The 16,375-nt window shown below is 33.7% G+C and overlaps 1 protein-coding gene across 3 annotated transcripts in view; it reads right to left on the bottom strand.

The window, feature by feature from the left end:
* LOC150098799 (gamma-tubulin complex component 5-like) overlaps nucleotides 1-16,375 on the bottom strand; it is a 304,536-nt gene that overhangs the window by 218,015 nt on the left and 70,146 nt on the right. For all 3 annotated transcript variants that reach the window (XM_090405102.1, XM_090405103.1, XM_090405104.1), the window contains exon 6: nucleotides 1,225-1,550. In XM_090405102.1, coding sequence (XP_090261228.1) covers nucleotides 1,225-1,550 — 326 coding nt within the window. The remainder of the gene's footprint in view (nucleotides 1-1,224; nucleotides 1,551-16,375) is intronic.

Below are 16,375 nucleotides of genomic sequence, written 5' to 3'. Positions count from 1 at the left end.
CCGTGAAAATTTCAGGATTTGTGAAGTGTTCCGTTGTAGGAAAAATCTGGGAAGCGCTGCTCTAGAGAGACGAAACATGAAATTATGTAAGCTGCTTCAATCCTCTTATATGAGATCAGCAGTCTCATACCAGGTGATAAGTCATCTACCATTTAAAAACATTCATATCATAGTTGGATTCAAACACAGTCTTGGTGTTTCTGCTTGACAGAGAGTGAATGCAATTCATTCTGATAACTAGGCCAGAAAATGTTTCAAAACCAACAACTAAAGTTTATTGGAATTGACTAACCAATGAACTGCAAAGGACATAATAAGATGCTTGCAAAAAAATAAGTCAAAACTAATATAGAAAATTCATAGAATGTCTATGATGGAGAATATGTAGAATTGCTATCTTAATTGCTGTAAATTTTAAATGCCATTTAAAATTGAAGATTTTTAGGTATACTCTAAAAAGAAGAGAGCAATTTTTTTGTTAATTCATGATCAGCTTTCTCTCTCTCTCTCAGACTCCTCTAGTTTTTCAATAATACACTAGTTTTACATAGAAAACTAATGCCCTATAGATTCTGCAACCTCATATGTAGGTTGATATTAAAAAAAAAAAGTATCGGTTTCCTCTTTAGAGTAAAATAGAGTTTACTGTTAAAGCAGAAATCTAATATGTATACTGCAGAACTTGGCAAGCAGAAGAGAAGTGATATGACACAGAGATTTAAATTGATGGGATTTTATTATTATGTGTATTAAACAGAGTATTATATACACAAAGTGGAGGGGAAGAGTGACCCCTGAAAATTGTAGAGGAATTGATGAGTAAAGTACTGGTTAGAATTATGGAGAAAATAAGGCTGTGAAGGCTATATTTTGTGTGTGTGTACATTAACTGCACATGTTCTCCAAGTGGTTTGTCTGTTTTTGAGGAAGGAAAACTCTTCCACTTCAGTATAAGACCAGCTAACTTCCCTTCAGTATGGAACACCAACTTTGTTGATGTGTTGCTATGAAGGTGCATCACTGATTAAGGAAGTAAGGAGTAGAGAAGAGTAGTAAGTGGAAATTTTTAAGATACACTATGACAGATGTTATTGTTTTAGCAGGGCCCTCTGCAGTGAAGACCTATCCAACCTCATCAGTAAGATGAGGTTGGAGAAACTCATCATATGAGAAAACTATGAGAAATCTCATAATATGAGAGAAAAAAAAGATAAAAGTACTTACCATTCCCTAACAAGATTAGCAGATAAAGTTTTACTAAGAGGTTCATATGGTATTTTTTCAAATGGTCTGTTCCAATATGGTTCTATAACATTCTGCTGCAACCATGATTGTCCTGTGGATTGATGAATTGAATCAATCTGAACAATCTGCTGAGAAAGGGCTAAACCAGTACTGCTGTCTGGACTAATAACAATTCCCGAATCATCCCTGTTAGAAGGCAATCGATTTTCTTTATTAGATGTTTGCTTCTTATTTTCTGTTTGTGTTTCTACTAGTTCAACTTCATTAACCATTTCTTCAGTATCATCATCATCTTCGAAAGAGTCCTTTGTGAGAAAAAATGTCATGTAATACATTTTAAAAATAGATTCTACTACATATATTTCTATTTATGATCTAAAAAGAACTTGATTTCCTGTGATTGAAATCAAGTTCTTATTAGATATCTTATGAAGAAAGATGCCTAGGAAAAGTGAATGAATTTGATCCTATATTTCTGCACTCTCCTAGTTTTAATCTGCTATGAACTCATTAAGATGTGGTTATACAGAAATGTTAAAAATCCCATGGACAGCAAAAACGTCCAATCAAGAAGTACTGGAACAAATGGGGAAATCACATGATCTTTTAGATACGATAAAAAGAAGGAAAACTGCATATCTTGGTCACCTACTTTGTAATGAAAAATATAAATACTTCAATTTATTATAAAAGAGAAGATAAATGGAAGAAGAGGACAAGGAGGACGAAGAAAATTTGGCTAGCAGACAACAGACAGTGGACAGGCATGAGCTCTGAGGGACCATTCAGAGTGGCTGAGGATAGCTCAAAATTTGCCAAGGTCAGCAACCTCCAATAGGAGATGGCACTCAAAGAAGAAGAAAATGAAATCGTTTCAGTTTACTTGGAAAGAGCTATCTTGGACTCTTGTGAGCTAAATGTGTAAACATATAATCAACATGAACACCATGATATGCCAGGAAAAAAAAAAAAACTGTGTAGAAATCCAGATAGCTCTCCTTTACTCTTAAAAGCATCAATGGACCACTATCAGATTGTTATCGAGTTGTAAAACATTAATTTCTAAGTTTTTATCATAAAGTAATTGGTAAGTTTTTTAAATACCAATTACAAAAATTAAAATAGAATTTTTCTGTAATCTGCAGTCTTTCAGTGACATACAATTTCAATTTCTGCAAACCAGTACATTTTAGATTCATTAGAAAGGACAGAGAAGTAGCAGAAATCTGATTACTTGCTATTAAATCTCAAAGATGAAATTTTGCCCCTTTTGTTAAAAAAATTAAAAAAAAAGTAAAAAAAATTATAAATAAATAAAAATGAAATAAAATAAATAAATATATAAACTTTGAAAATGGTAGTAGATTCTAAACATCTAAATATTAACCCAAGTATTAAATCGTCTAAATACATCCTAACCATTTAATTAGTCAAACGTTCACGTGAATGTGTAAAAATGCACAATGTTCTGAACAAGAAGAAGAGACTGATGTTATTTTGAAATAACATCACTCTCTTCTATATAATTGCATAACAGTAGTCACATTTGACTGTTTTGTCTACTAGTTTGTATGTTTATACCTGAAGAAATCCTATGCAATTAGGATGAAATGTGATGTTGTCAATTAAAATAATAAATAATCATCTTATTCAGTGTTCTGCCTTATAAACTTTAATCTCACACACACACACACACACACGTGTGTGTGTGTGTGTGTGTGTGTGTGTGTGTGTGTGTGTGTGTGTGTGTGTGTGTGTGTGTTTGAACTTATGCAACCCAAAATTAACTATTTTCATTTTATCTTCATGTCTAACTTGAAGTTATGTGCTAATGAACATTTGGAGGAAAAAAAAAAATCTAGATAATGACTTAGAGTGAGTCCAGATAATGACTCATCCTTCCAATGATTCCTATGTGTTCTGCTCAACATGAACTCTCCAAATCTTAGTGCTTATGTTTCTTTTACTGCAATTTCTATTTGTAATAAAGTATTTAATATAAATTTTATTAAAAGAGGTCTAATTATACATAATCAAATGCATACAATTACAGAATAATTGCATACATTTAATTGTGAATTACTATAGATTGGTGAATGTTAATAGATTATTAGTGTACATTAACTTTAATTATAATGTAAACTTAATCATGTAGTGCTGTCATAGTAACCAGAACACCCCTTTGGGATATACATCAGGAAATTGATGATGCTGTTCAGGATACTCTAAGCACTACATGATTAAGTTTACATTATAATTAATTTCCTGACAATGATTTTCTGGCATATCAATCTATTACTAGTGAGCACTCTAATATTGTCATATCTAACATTTCGCGCTTCTAAGGCAGTTCTGACTGAATCAGTAATCCTAGACCATGGTCTTTGTCTGGGTCTCTTTCCTGCCATCTTGGCATCAAACACCTGTTTTGCTTCCCTTTCTTCACCCATTCTATTTAAGTGGCCATACCAATTTGGATTAACTCTGCTGACATATTCTTGAATGCTAAAAATGTCGAGTTCCTTTCTAATATCTTCATTTTTAATATGATTCTGCCAGTGACGTCACTGGTTCACTTCTCTAATTTTTCTCAGAACCCTCATATCTGTAGTTTCATCAAGTGCTTTATTTCTAACCCAACTCTCAAATCATAATTTACAACTATAATAAATTTAGTTTAATCCTTTACCCAAGTGTAAGCAAACAAAGTTTGTGCCTGAAGTAGTTCAGGACTGAGGCAACACGTAGCAAAAGGTGGACCAAGCTCTCATCACTCCTTGTCTCAGTATCTCCCATAATGCAAAGCACATCTCCTTGCAGACATGTATAATGCTATGCATTAAGGGAAGGGCCACTACCCAGACCGGTTTCGACCTTTATTGAGGTCTCGTCAGTGGGAGGCAGACCCAGAATTGATACTAAGGCAGAAGCAATGGAGAGGTATTATTTATGCCATAGGATATCCATTCAGAATGCAGGTGAAGTTTTCTATGCTCCTGCCAATTTTCATAGTTTTGGTCTTTTTATTGCTGATTTTCATGCCACATTTGTTACAGCTGTTACTCAATTTAGTTAGTGAATCCTGGAGACTTGCATCAGATATGTTGGAGTACATCATCTGCATAAAGCAAAGAGCAAAGTTTGACATCTCCAATTCTAAGATCAGGCTTGATGCCACTTTCTCTCATAATGTGATCCGAGATAATGTGCATCGTTGTCTTACTGTTGATTTTACATCTTTCTGTATTTCCTCCAATTCTAACTGCTGACTGACAACTTAAATATAGACTATGTATTCTCTGTACAATGTTTCCATATAACTGAAGTGTTTTGAAAGGCTTTTTTCTAGGCACCTTGTCATATGCCTTTTCAAATCTACAAAACTTAAGTACAGATCCTTGTCATATTCCCATCATTTCTCAACTATTTGTCTTAAAGTGAAAATCTGGTCTTAACAATCTCTATTTGACTTGAACCCAGGTTGTTCTTCTCCAAGTTTTCTTCCACAATTTTTATCAACCTCTTTTCCGGTATGCTTGCATAAATCTTACCTGGAACACTTAGTAAAGAAATTCCTCTGTAATTCTTACATTAGTTTTATTCCCTTTTTTATAGATGGGATACTATGAGAGCTCTACTCCTATCCTTTCTTTTAAGGTTACACGGTGGTCAGCATTCATAGTTAGGAATTTATGGAGGCACGACACACATGTTAAAATAATTACTTTACTTAATACTAGGAAAGTAACATACGACATTTCGACCTCTGTATTGAGGTCATCATCAGGAAAATACATATGTATAAGAACCAAGCTACATGCTACTGCACTATACAAAAGGTGAAATGAATCTAACTGTTCATTAATAATCTTTTATCTAGCCTGACCTCTTGTGGAAAAACTAAATTAATAATATTAAATTTTAAAAAAATTATAAATAGATAAAAAAATTAAATCAAAAAAACATATGCATAAAAATAAATTAAAATTGAATAAAAAAAAAGAAATAAAAAATAAAATATTTTTTATTTCTTTTTTTAAATTCGCAAAATATTTTTTTAAAATAAATTAAAAACAGAACTACATTGAACATTTTTAAAGTCCTCTCGTATTTAGATTTTCTTCTGGGCTTGTTCCAGTTGCTATAAGGGTCTTCCACATTCTTGGAATGATTAATCCGTCATTTCTGTTCAGGTTTGGATGGTATTTTAGCATTTCACAGGCTTTTTTGAATTTTCTCTCAAACCAGGTTTTGGTGAGATGTAGGAACTTGGTGCCTTTCCAGTCAATTCTATGGTATGTTTGGAGTGCGTGGTCTGATAGGCTTGTTTAACCATAATGGAGGTATTTAATTTTTAATGTATCGTTTGTGTTCGTCTTTTCTGATTAGGACTGTGCATCCTGTTTCCACTATGTAGGGTAGGTAGTTCTCCTCCATAAATGGGTGGTCCAGGTATGGAGGAGGACTTATCTTTTGTAAACAGCTGGCCCACCCAAGGGTTTACAAAAGGAATTACAGATGATAGAGGTTACATGAAAAACTGGAGAAAAAGATATCCTTGATGTATGGAGCAATTATTTTGAAATATTGCTAAATGAAACAAGCAGCGACAGCACAGTGGTAAAAAAACACTCGACAGGTATCCAATCAGGAATACATATCCATATACTTGAAGTAGAAAAAAACCCATCAAAAGTCTGAAATGTGCAAAGGCAGCAGGAGTAGATGATATTCGACCAGAAATCCTCAAGTATGGAGGCATAAAAGTCTTGCAGTAGCTGCACCACAGAGTTCAGAAGGCCTGGACAGAGGGACGAATTCCAGATGATTGGAGTAAAGCTCTCATAGTACCCATATACAATAAAACTGAATGTGAGAATTATAGATGTATTTCTCTACTGAGTGTTCCTGGTAAGATTTATGCAAGTGCACTTGAGAAATGGTTGACAAGGATTGTAGAAGGGAAGCCTGTTGAAGAACAAGTTGGATTCAGGCTGTCAGGATCAGATTTTCACTTTATGACAAATAGTTGAGAAATTGTGGGATATAACAAAGATCTGTATTTAAGTTTTGTAGACCTGCAAAAGGCATATGACAAGGTATAGTTATATGGTATCAATGGGGCATTATATCAAGCAATACTTAGTCTTTATTTGAGTTTGTAAGTCAGCAGTTAGAATTGAAGTACAAGAAAATGGTTTGATATTAAACCTGGTGTCAGACAAGGATGTACATTATCCCCTCTGTTATTCATTATCTATATGGATTGCATTATGAAACAAAGTGGTATTAAACCTGATATCAAAATTGGAGATGTTAATCTCAGTTCTTTACTTTATGCAGATGATGATGTTATACTTTTAAATAAATCCAGTACAAGTCTATAAGATTCCCTGACTAAATTGAATAAATGTTGTAATAAATTTGGTATGAAAACCAGCAGTAACAAGACAAAGACAATGAAAATAGGCAGAAGCAATGGCAATATCATATTGCCATATCAATGGCAATATGATATTGCCATTGATGCCATCTGTTCACACCTCTAATCTGCATCATGAATGGAGAACCTATAGAACAAGTAAAACTTTTCAGCTAATTAGGCACAATTTTTAATGAAAATGATAAATTAAATATGGAAATAAACAACAGAATCAATAAAGCCGGTATTGTAGGAGGTCAAGTGAATAAATTTATATGGAATAAGAGAGAAATTAGTCAAAACACTAAATTAGCTGTATACATGACAGTCTCCAAATCAATTTTAACTTATAGATCTAAGAGCTGAGTTAGAAATAAAACACTTGAAGAAAGACTAGAGACCACAGATATGAAAGTCTTGAGAAAGATTAGGGGTATGAACAGATGACATAAATGGCAATATAATTTTAAAAACGAGGATATTAGGGAAGAACTTGAAATTGTTAGCATCCAGGAATGTGCTAGCAGAGCTAATCTCAGGTGGTATGGTAAACAGAATGGGAGAGGAAAGATGAGCAAAACAAGTGTCCACTGCCAGGTCAACAGGAAAAAGACCCAGAGGAAGACTAAGATATAGGTGGATTGATATAGTAAAAATTGCCTCAGAAGACAGAAACATAAGATCGGTTAACATTGGAGTCTTGACAGATAACAGATTGATTTGGAGGAAAATTGTTGACAGGAAGTTAGTAATGATGTAAATTCTTCATGTGGTACTATCATAATATCATGTATACCCCTTGAGGATACATATCAGGAATTTGATGATGATGATGATGAGATTTTTGCATTCAAGTGAGAACTCTAACAGAAAGAGTTTGTGTTATGGTACTTAATGCAAGACAATTTTAAACATTGTCAAACCATGTCTTCATTTATTTAAACCATTGCTATATGCTGCCTTGAGTCACAATTACAAAAGGGAAATTAAAATTATTAAAAAAAAAATATATATATATATATATATTTTTTTTTTTTTTTCATGATGAAAGCTCTCTCAGCTATGAGATATATATAAAATATGGTATTAATACCACTCATAATTAGTATTATTACTGACTAATTCATGGTAAAATATGATTGATTGTCGATTTAGATTTAGCACATTAAAATACATTAGAACGACCAAATTAATTTTGGATAAAAAATTTATAATTTCTTTACAAGGATTTTTATATTCTTTTCTACATGACGAGTGGCTTCATCGATTTTAAAACATTTTCATCATCATCATCAAATTCCTGAAATATACCCTCAAGGGGTGTGCAGGATATGACAGTACTACATGAAAAATTTACATCATTACTAACTTACTATCTACAATTTTCCTCCAAATCAGTCTGTTACTTGTCAAGACTCAAACATCATCAGATCTTATATTTCTATCGTCTAAGGCACTTTGTACCGTATCAATCCACCTATATCTTGGTCATCCTCTGGGTCATTTTCCTGCCAACCTAGCAGAGAACACTTGTTTTGCTAATCTTTCCTCGCCCATTCTGTTTAAGTGACCATACCACCCGAGATTAGCTCTGCTAATGCATTCCTGGATGCTGACAATGTCAAGATCTTTCCTAATATCCTCGTTTTTAATATGATATTGCCATTGATGCCATCTGTTCACACCTCTAATCTTTCTCAGGACTCTCATATCTGTGGTCCCTAGTCTTTGGTCAAGTGTTTTACTTCTGACCCGGCTCTCAGATCCATAGGTTAAAACTGGTTTGAACACTGTCTTGTATACAGCTAATTTAGTGTTCTGACTAATTTCTCTCTTATTCCATATGAATTTATTCAATTGACTTCCTACCATACCAGCTTTGTTGATTCTGTTGTCTATTTCCATATTTAATTGACCATCTTCACTAAAAATCGTGCCTAAGTAGCTGAAATGTTTTACTTGTTTCACAGGTTCCCCATTCAAAACACAGTTGACATTTTGAACGATTCTACCTATTTTCATTGTCTTTGTATTTTTATTGCTGACCTTCATACCATATCTATTATATCATATTACAACAGTTATTCAATTTAGTCAGGGAATCTTGCAAACTTGTAGTGGATTTATTTAGAAGTATAACATCGTCCACATAAAGCAAAGAGCTGACATTAACATCTTCAATTCTGATATCATGTTTAATACCACTTTCCTTCATAATGTGATCCACATAGATAATGAATAACAGAGGGGATAATGTACATCCTTGTCTCACACCAGATTTAACATTAAACCATCTTTCTGTACTTCCTTCAATTCTAACTGCTGACTTGCAACTCAAATAAAGACTAAGTATTGCTTGATATAATGCCCCATTTACACCATATAACTGTAGTGTATTGAATAGCTTCTCTCTTGGCACCTTGTCGTATGCCTTTTCGAGATCGACAAAGCTTAAATACAGATCTTTGTTATATTCCCATGCTTTCTCAACTAATTGTTGTAAAGTGAAGATCTGATCCTGACAGCCTCTATTTGGCCTGAATCCAGCTTGTTCTTCCACAATTCTTCTCAACCGTTTCTCAAGTATACTGGCATAAATCTTGCCTAGAACACTCAGTAGGGAAATACCTCTGTAATTCTCACATTCAGTTTTATTTCCCTTTTTATATATGGATACTATTAGAGCTCTACTCCAATCATCAGGAATTCGTCCCTCTGGCCAGGCCTTCTGAACTACAGTGCAGCCACTGTAAGACTCTTATACCACCATACTTGAGCATTTCTGGTCGAATATCATCTACTCCTGCTGCCTTTCCACATTTCAAGCCTTTAATGGCTTTTTCTACTTCAAGTATGGATTATGTATTCCTGACTGCATGCCTGGTCAGTGTTTTTTACCACTGTGCTGTCATCACTGCTTGTTTCATTTATCAGTTTTTCAAAGTAATTACTCCATACTTCAAGGATATCTTTTTCTCCCGTTTTCATGTAACCTTTATCATCTCTAACTCCTTTTACAGCACTCTTTCCTCCATTTCTAAGCTTCTTCAACAACTTCCAGAATATCTTGCCACCTTATTATCTTACCCGATCCAGGGAGAGCGCACGATTCCCACATGGCAACAGAATCAAGGCAACCAGAACTTCGTAAGAAAGTGTAACTCGTATTTATGATAAGGATAAACATGAAGAATTATTATATGTGTGAATGACTCTATACCATTAGACTGAATTCTGAGAACTATTAATTTCCTGGAGATTCTGTCGTGATCTACTTGAGGGAGATTAATAATGTGCCAAACACCTAGCTGGCTCCTATCAAGTTGTAAACTAAATATTTGATAAGATAAAGGAATAGTATTGTAAAGATTAAGAAATCAATGTTTATCTAAGAATGAGAAAGTGAGAGTAACGTAAGAGTTTTAATCTAGCATAAATATCAATTTTGTCTTTGTATTGTAATTAACTATGAATTTATTAAACTTGTTTGTTACCTTCCATGCTTACTTTTCTGACCATGTAGACTGACCTAGACCCTTCATAAAAAATACGAACCTGGTGATCATATGCATGCGCGGGGATATCCTAAGTAAGAAGGGAAAGGGAACATGTCTGCAAACAGACAAAACAGAAAACCTACGGCGTCTGATTTCAAGCAAATTATATTAGTAGCATCTGATTCTCTATAACCATCCTTAGGCTGAGTTTGACTCTGTCCTTAAAGCCCAGGCTGGCGCAGGAAATAAATTTGTCTGAGCAAATGTGGATGACTTGAAGATCAGGGAATAGGTATTTTCTGGGGGTCCAAAACTTAGAAATTGTCAGATAAGCAGTAAGATCATACACTCAATGTTAGGCAGATGACTTAGGGATATATAAGGGTTAAAGATAGCAGACAGAGGCCAACACATATAATAAGGTAAGGAAAGAGTAGTGACTACTAAATCTAATAGCATTATACAAATGAGAAAAAAAAAAAAAAATAACAAATATATATGTATAAAGAGAAGTTTCAACATATGCACATCTGTTTATATGCTAACATAATATGAATGAAGGCAAGAATTCTAAGCTCCAGAGCTGTTGATAGGTTCTCCCTCCCCAAATTAGGGAGGAGGACCTATCAATACCTCTGGAGCTTAGTTAATATACAACGGTACAACACTGTTTTTTGTTAATATATTGGCAGCATTACTATCAAGTTCATGGTATTTTTGATGGTTTACTACTCATTGATTAGACAACTCAAATGTCGAAATGCAAATTGGGATGAAGACAAGGATGTAATTTCTTTCATGCTATGGTACTAAATCAACTTGGAGGGGGGGAGGGGCATTTCCCAACTCCAGAGCTTAGTCAGAATATGATAGTACATCACTTATTTTTGCTAATTGAGCTATGGATTTATTATTAAGTTCATGCTGTCTTTTGACAGTTTACCATTTAATGATGAGACTCAAAAGGTTGAGATAAAAATTAGTGGTAACTCTCATGATATACTACAAAGATTGTAACTGTATAGTGAAACAAATAAACTATGAGCCAAGTGCACTATGTCCATCAACTATGTGCATTTGCAGGCTGGCTGTCTATTCTAAGAATGTAAAACCTGAGTTTCAGAGGGGGAAAACTCTGCTTATATGAAATCAGCTGACTTTCACTTTTAACTAAAAAGCCCTTATAAGCAATGTTCCCTCTTAATTAATTTTTGACAGTCCATGCACACATGAAAAACATTTTGTGCATACGTTTCCAGTCTTAGACTTTAGCATGTGCTAAAGCAGGGTTTCCCAAACTTTTTCTATGACGGAACGCTTCACAAATCCTGAAATTTTCACGGAACACCTTGGTTATTTTATAATGTATTAATTAATAATTAATTGTTAATTTTGCTGATTATTATTATTAATTATTAATTAATTAACCATCAATTAAACATACATATCATTAAATTAATTTGTGCTGATTTTCATTGATATATCCCATTCTGATCACCAAAAATTTATAATATTATTATAAGAACTTATGAGTGAATGCAGACTTTTTCTCCTGTGTGCTGGTAGTTTTCCCTTCCTTTTGTACATCCTGGAGATCGCTTTGTAGGCTGGTGGTGGATGACTCACTATCTGTTGCATCACAAACACGTCCAATAAGAGATTTCTTAATACCAAAATTAAACAAAGTCCCTTGTCTCTTATTCATATTAGGATTTAAATCTGTATTCCTATTACTTTTAAAAAAATCACAGCACCCCGGTTTCAGAACAAGCACTAACACATTGCAATACGAACTTGCGAAGAAAGTATTCAGTATTAATAGATTTTAGAACTGGATACAGACTACCTTGATCTTCAATTTCAGCGGAAAAATTTTCTGTATATTTCCTTGCTGATTGGTCACTAACATTTGCAACAGATGTTATTTCTTTCAGTTTTGAGAACAGAGGATACGCTCATTGCTGTAATTGGCTTGCAGGCAATTTTTACGATCGGTCATAAACAGCGATATTCTCTTTCCCGATTGTTGAAAGATTTCAATGTGCGAAAATTAATGATAATTCATGAATATTTCCATGTTTAAAAATATGCCGCTTGGTAACTGACATTTGCTACACAGATGTCATTTCCTTCAGTTTTGAGAACAGAGGATATACCGCCCATTGTTATAATCTGCTTGCAGGCAATTTTTATGACCGGTAATAAACAGCGGTATTCCCTTTCCCAAATGTTGAAAGGTTTCGATGTGTGAAAATTAACGATACACAGATGTTATTAGGCGTTCTGGGTCTGAGCTTTTCGACATATTCAAGAATATTATTCTCCTCAGAATATTTCATGAAAATTTTAGTTTTCTAAAATTTGTCTTGAAAAATTTGGGAAACCCTGTGCTAAAGTAATATTTCTCATACTGGTGTTGCAGTTTCTTCTTCTTCTAGCTATAAGCTGTAAAACCGTGAGAACTAAATTAATTTGCTTAAATCCATGTAGCTACAAAAACCCTCACTGTTTGCAAGAGTTCAAGTGACCATACTGTCTACACAGTAGCCACTCTAAACAAATATGCCTTTGAAACTTAATGACCTCGGTGTCATTTTGCCCACACACTGCAGGCTCGAGTAATGTATTAGAGTGTATTAAGTTGGAATGTGTTCGAATAATATTGGAGTGCAGACAATGGAGAAATTACTAAACAGAATAAGTGAAAAGTAGGATCATATTTGTTCTTATAGTATATTCCATAATTATGGACTATAAGTTAGAAATTCTGAAAGCAAAATTGTGAAGTTACTAGGCATGTGTGCTCCCTTTTTGACTAATATCTGTATGCACACGCACACAGCCTACAGGGACATTACTTGTAAGTGCTTTTCACAGCTAAGTAGGATTCAAATGGGAATCTTTCCAACCAAAGTAAATTTATCATTCTGTCTGCATTAGGGAGATGCTCATTACTATAGAAAACAACATATATTTTTTCAAAGGAAATTTAAAGTAGTGAAGTCAAGCACTCTCAGTATACAAAAAAGCAATGTCATGAGTATAATTTCATGTACAAAGTGAATTGAAAGAGGAATATAATTTCTTACATAGTATAATATACTTCTAAAATGAAAAAAATTTCAGTATCTCAAATCCAAAATTTAGCTTTATTAGTTTATTAACAGTTTAGTTATAGAAAGGTATGCATGATGTACACTGTGCTAAAATAAGTACCAAGACCATCATACTGTTTTTAGAATGAAGCTTGCTGATATGTATATTCATGTTATCATATAGCCTATACTGCTATATTGTATTAAGGCAGATACACCTTTAGTCAACCACATCCATATACTATACTGTCAGTAGCATGGAAAAATGCTTACAGACCTCAAAAGAGGTATGATCACAGGAAGTTCATCAGTAGCCCATCCATCTGTGATACTGACAAAAGACTGCACCATCCAAAATCAACTGCAGGAGGCAACATAATAAGCCAAAAGAAATGTGAAAGTGATAACTCAATGAAGAACACATAATAAGACTCTGAAAGCTAACACTTTTGCTTGGAAGGGTAGTACAGAAATCTATGGCAGTCAGATGTGGAAATGAACCAGAAGCTAAGAGGCTACAAAGGTTCAAGTTAGTAATAGATACTATGCAAAGAGCTGCACAGTCTTGGTCCTTGGTTGATGTTTGTACAGAAGGAGAGCTGTCCAAACATCAACCATGGACATTAAAAAATGCTGTGATTGGTCTGTAGAACAGTGGATAACTGTGATGTGGAACAAACAACCAAACTATGCTCTTTTTCCAATCACATAGGCAAATGTGGGTGTATAGATGTCTGAGAAACACCTCATTATGCCTCATCACAACTGTCAGGTTTGGTGGTAGAGATATAACGGTCTGGTGTTTTTCTCTTGGTATGGAAATTTAGGATTTAGGTTTCTCTGAAATAATGTGCTGTCCCAATACTTATATAAACACTGTGCATGGTTGTACATCTTAAAATACATAATTGTGAAATAGATGTATTAGTTTTTGCATGTTTTTTCAGACACTACAGACTGGGGAAAGGAGGTGCAATAATCTTCAAGAATAGCAAGCTATCTCAAATACGGTAACAGGGGAAAATTTCAAAATGGGAAACTGGACAATGAGAATTATTTGTATCTATGGTCATACAAAAAGTTCTAGTAATGAAAGAGTAGATGAGTTTCCAAGTCATCAGAAGGGGAAGCTAGCATAAACAAAAAAAGAAAAGCTGGTTCTTGTTGAAAATCTAAATAGCAGAGTAGGAAACAATTATTAGATATTCAGTAATGTTTTAGGAAAAGTTGGAGAAAAGGATAAATATAAATATGATGATAATGCTAAATGCCTATAATATTACATGACTAGTTCATGTCTCACTATGCTTCAAAATAAAAATGTGCGTAAATTCACATGGAGGGACCCATATACACAAATCAAGAAAAGTTTCATAGATTAGGTTATTGTTGATAATGATATCTTCAGACTCGTCCAAAGTAGAGGAGTATACAGCAGATTTGAAATAAGAAGTGATCATCACATAGGTTGAGTAGAATAAAAGTTACCTTTGAAAATAAAAATCTGTAGTAGAATTTTGAAAAGAATCCTAGTTGAATGACTTGCAGATGTGAAATGTAGACACAAAGAAGCAAATATATTGACAAAAAAAAAGCTTGAAAACAAGAAACAACTTTTTGAGACTGTGTAATATACTGAAGAAAACACCAAACCACTCAGACAGGAAAGTATGTGGATAAATTGTCTGCCAGGATAGAAAAGAATTCCATGATACCCAAGGAAGTTAAAAAAACAGTCGATGAAAAAAGAAATCATATTAAAAGTTTCAGGTTAGGAAATCAGCATATGCCCTTGGAGAATACAGGAAAAGTGAAAGACAATTAAATATGTATAAAAGTAGCTAAAAATTTTAAAAAAATAATAAAATAAAAAAAACTGTAAAATTTTGGAAACAATACAGAAGATAAAATTCTGGAAATTTTTCTTTTGCTAAAAAGGTTGTCTTAGAGTAATGTCTGAAAAATTCTTAAATGAGATAACACAGAAAGAACAGTGGCAAAAATATCCAGGAGAAGTGCAATCACCATATCTGAATAATAATAATAAAATCAGAAAACTGATGCTTATTTACTCGACATTTCTGAATTACACAGTGAGCATACCTTAATTCAGAAAGATTGGTTAGAATGTGAAATCCAAGATGATTCGTGTAGAGCTCTCATTGTGCCAATTAATAAAAAGAGAAATATATGAGAATTATAAAGAGATTTCCTTATTCAGAAAATAGTTGAAGAACAAAATTAAAATGAACAAGCTAGGTTTAGGCCAAAAAGAAACTACCAAAACCAATTTTTACCTACAAAAAAGTAGAGAACTCATGCAAGTAGAATAACGATCTTTACTGAAGTTCCGTTGATCTCAAAAAAAAAAAAAAAAAAAAAAAAAAAAAAAAAAAAAAAAAACCATACATACATATAATAAGGTATCAAAAGAAAACTGTATACAACACAATATTGTACATAGAACATAGAAGCTTATGCAGAGAAACACAGCTTATATTTAGGTTGGACATTTATTTTTCACTTGGTTAGACTATAATAAATTTAGTTTGATCCTTTATCCAAGTGTAAGTCCAACATCTTTCTCTAAATCCAGAGTAATTCAATAATAAGGTGGTACACCTGTTGGCAACTCCTATAGGTAAATATGACCTCTCCTATTGCTTTTGCCTTAGTATCTCCACATTTGGATCTGCCTCCCACTGATGATACAAAACCTCAATAAAGGTCGAAACCAGTCTGGGTAGTGGCCCTTCTCTTGTCTGCAAGGAGATGTGCTTTGCATTATGGGAGATACTGAGACAAGGAGTGATGTGAGCTTGGTCCACCTTTGCTCGGAGTTGCCTGGTGTTGCACTACCTTACCCCAGTCCTGAAGATATTTTCAGGCGCAAACTTTGTTTGCTTACACTTGGATAAAGGATTAAACTAAATTTATTACAGCTTATATTTAAGATACAAACCAGCAGTTAGAATTGAAAACGTAGAGGAAGATGATGTTAAACCAGGTATACATACAGCAGTGTGGTCTGTGACCCAGTAGAAGCCACAAGAGAATTTTTATTAGAGAAAAAAAAAAAAATTATCTCAGTATCTTTTTTTTTTTTGGTTTTATAT

Source organism: Typopeltis vanoorti, chromosome 15, assembly GCF_054136105.1.
Source record: "Typopeltis vanoorti isolate ZY-2024b chromosome 15, IOZ_Tvanoo_1.0, whole genome shotgun sequence".
NCBI classification, from domain to species: Eukaryota; Metazoa; Arthropoda; class Arachnida; order Uropygi; family Thelyphonidae; genus Typopeltis; species Typopeltis vanoorti.
Note: the sequence above shows the minus strand (reverse complement) of the source record. Positions and strands in the feature narration are given on the sequence as shown.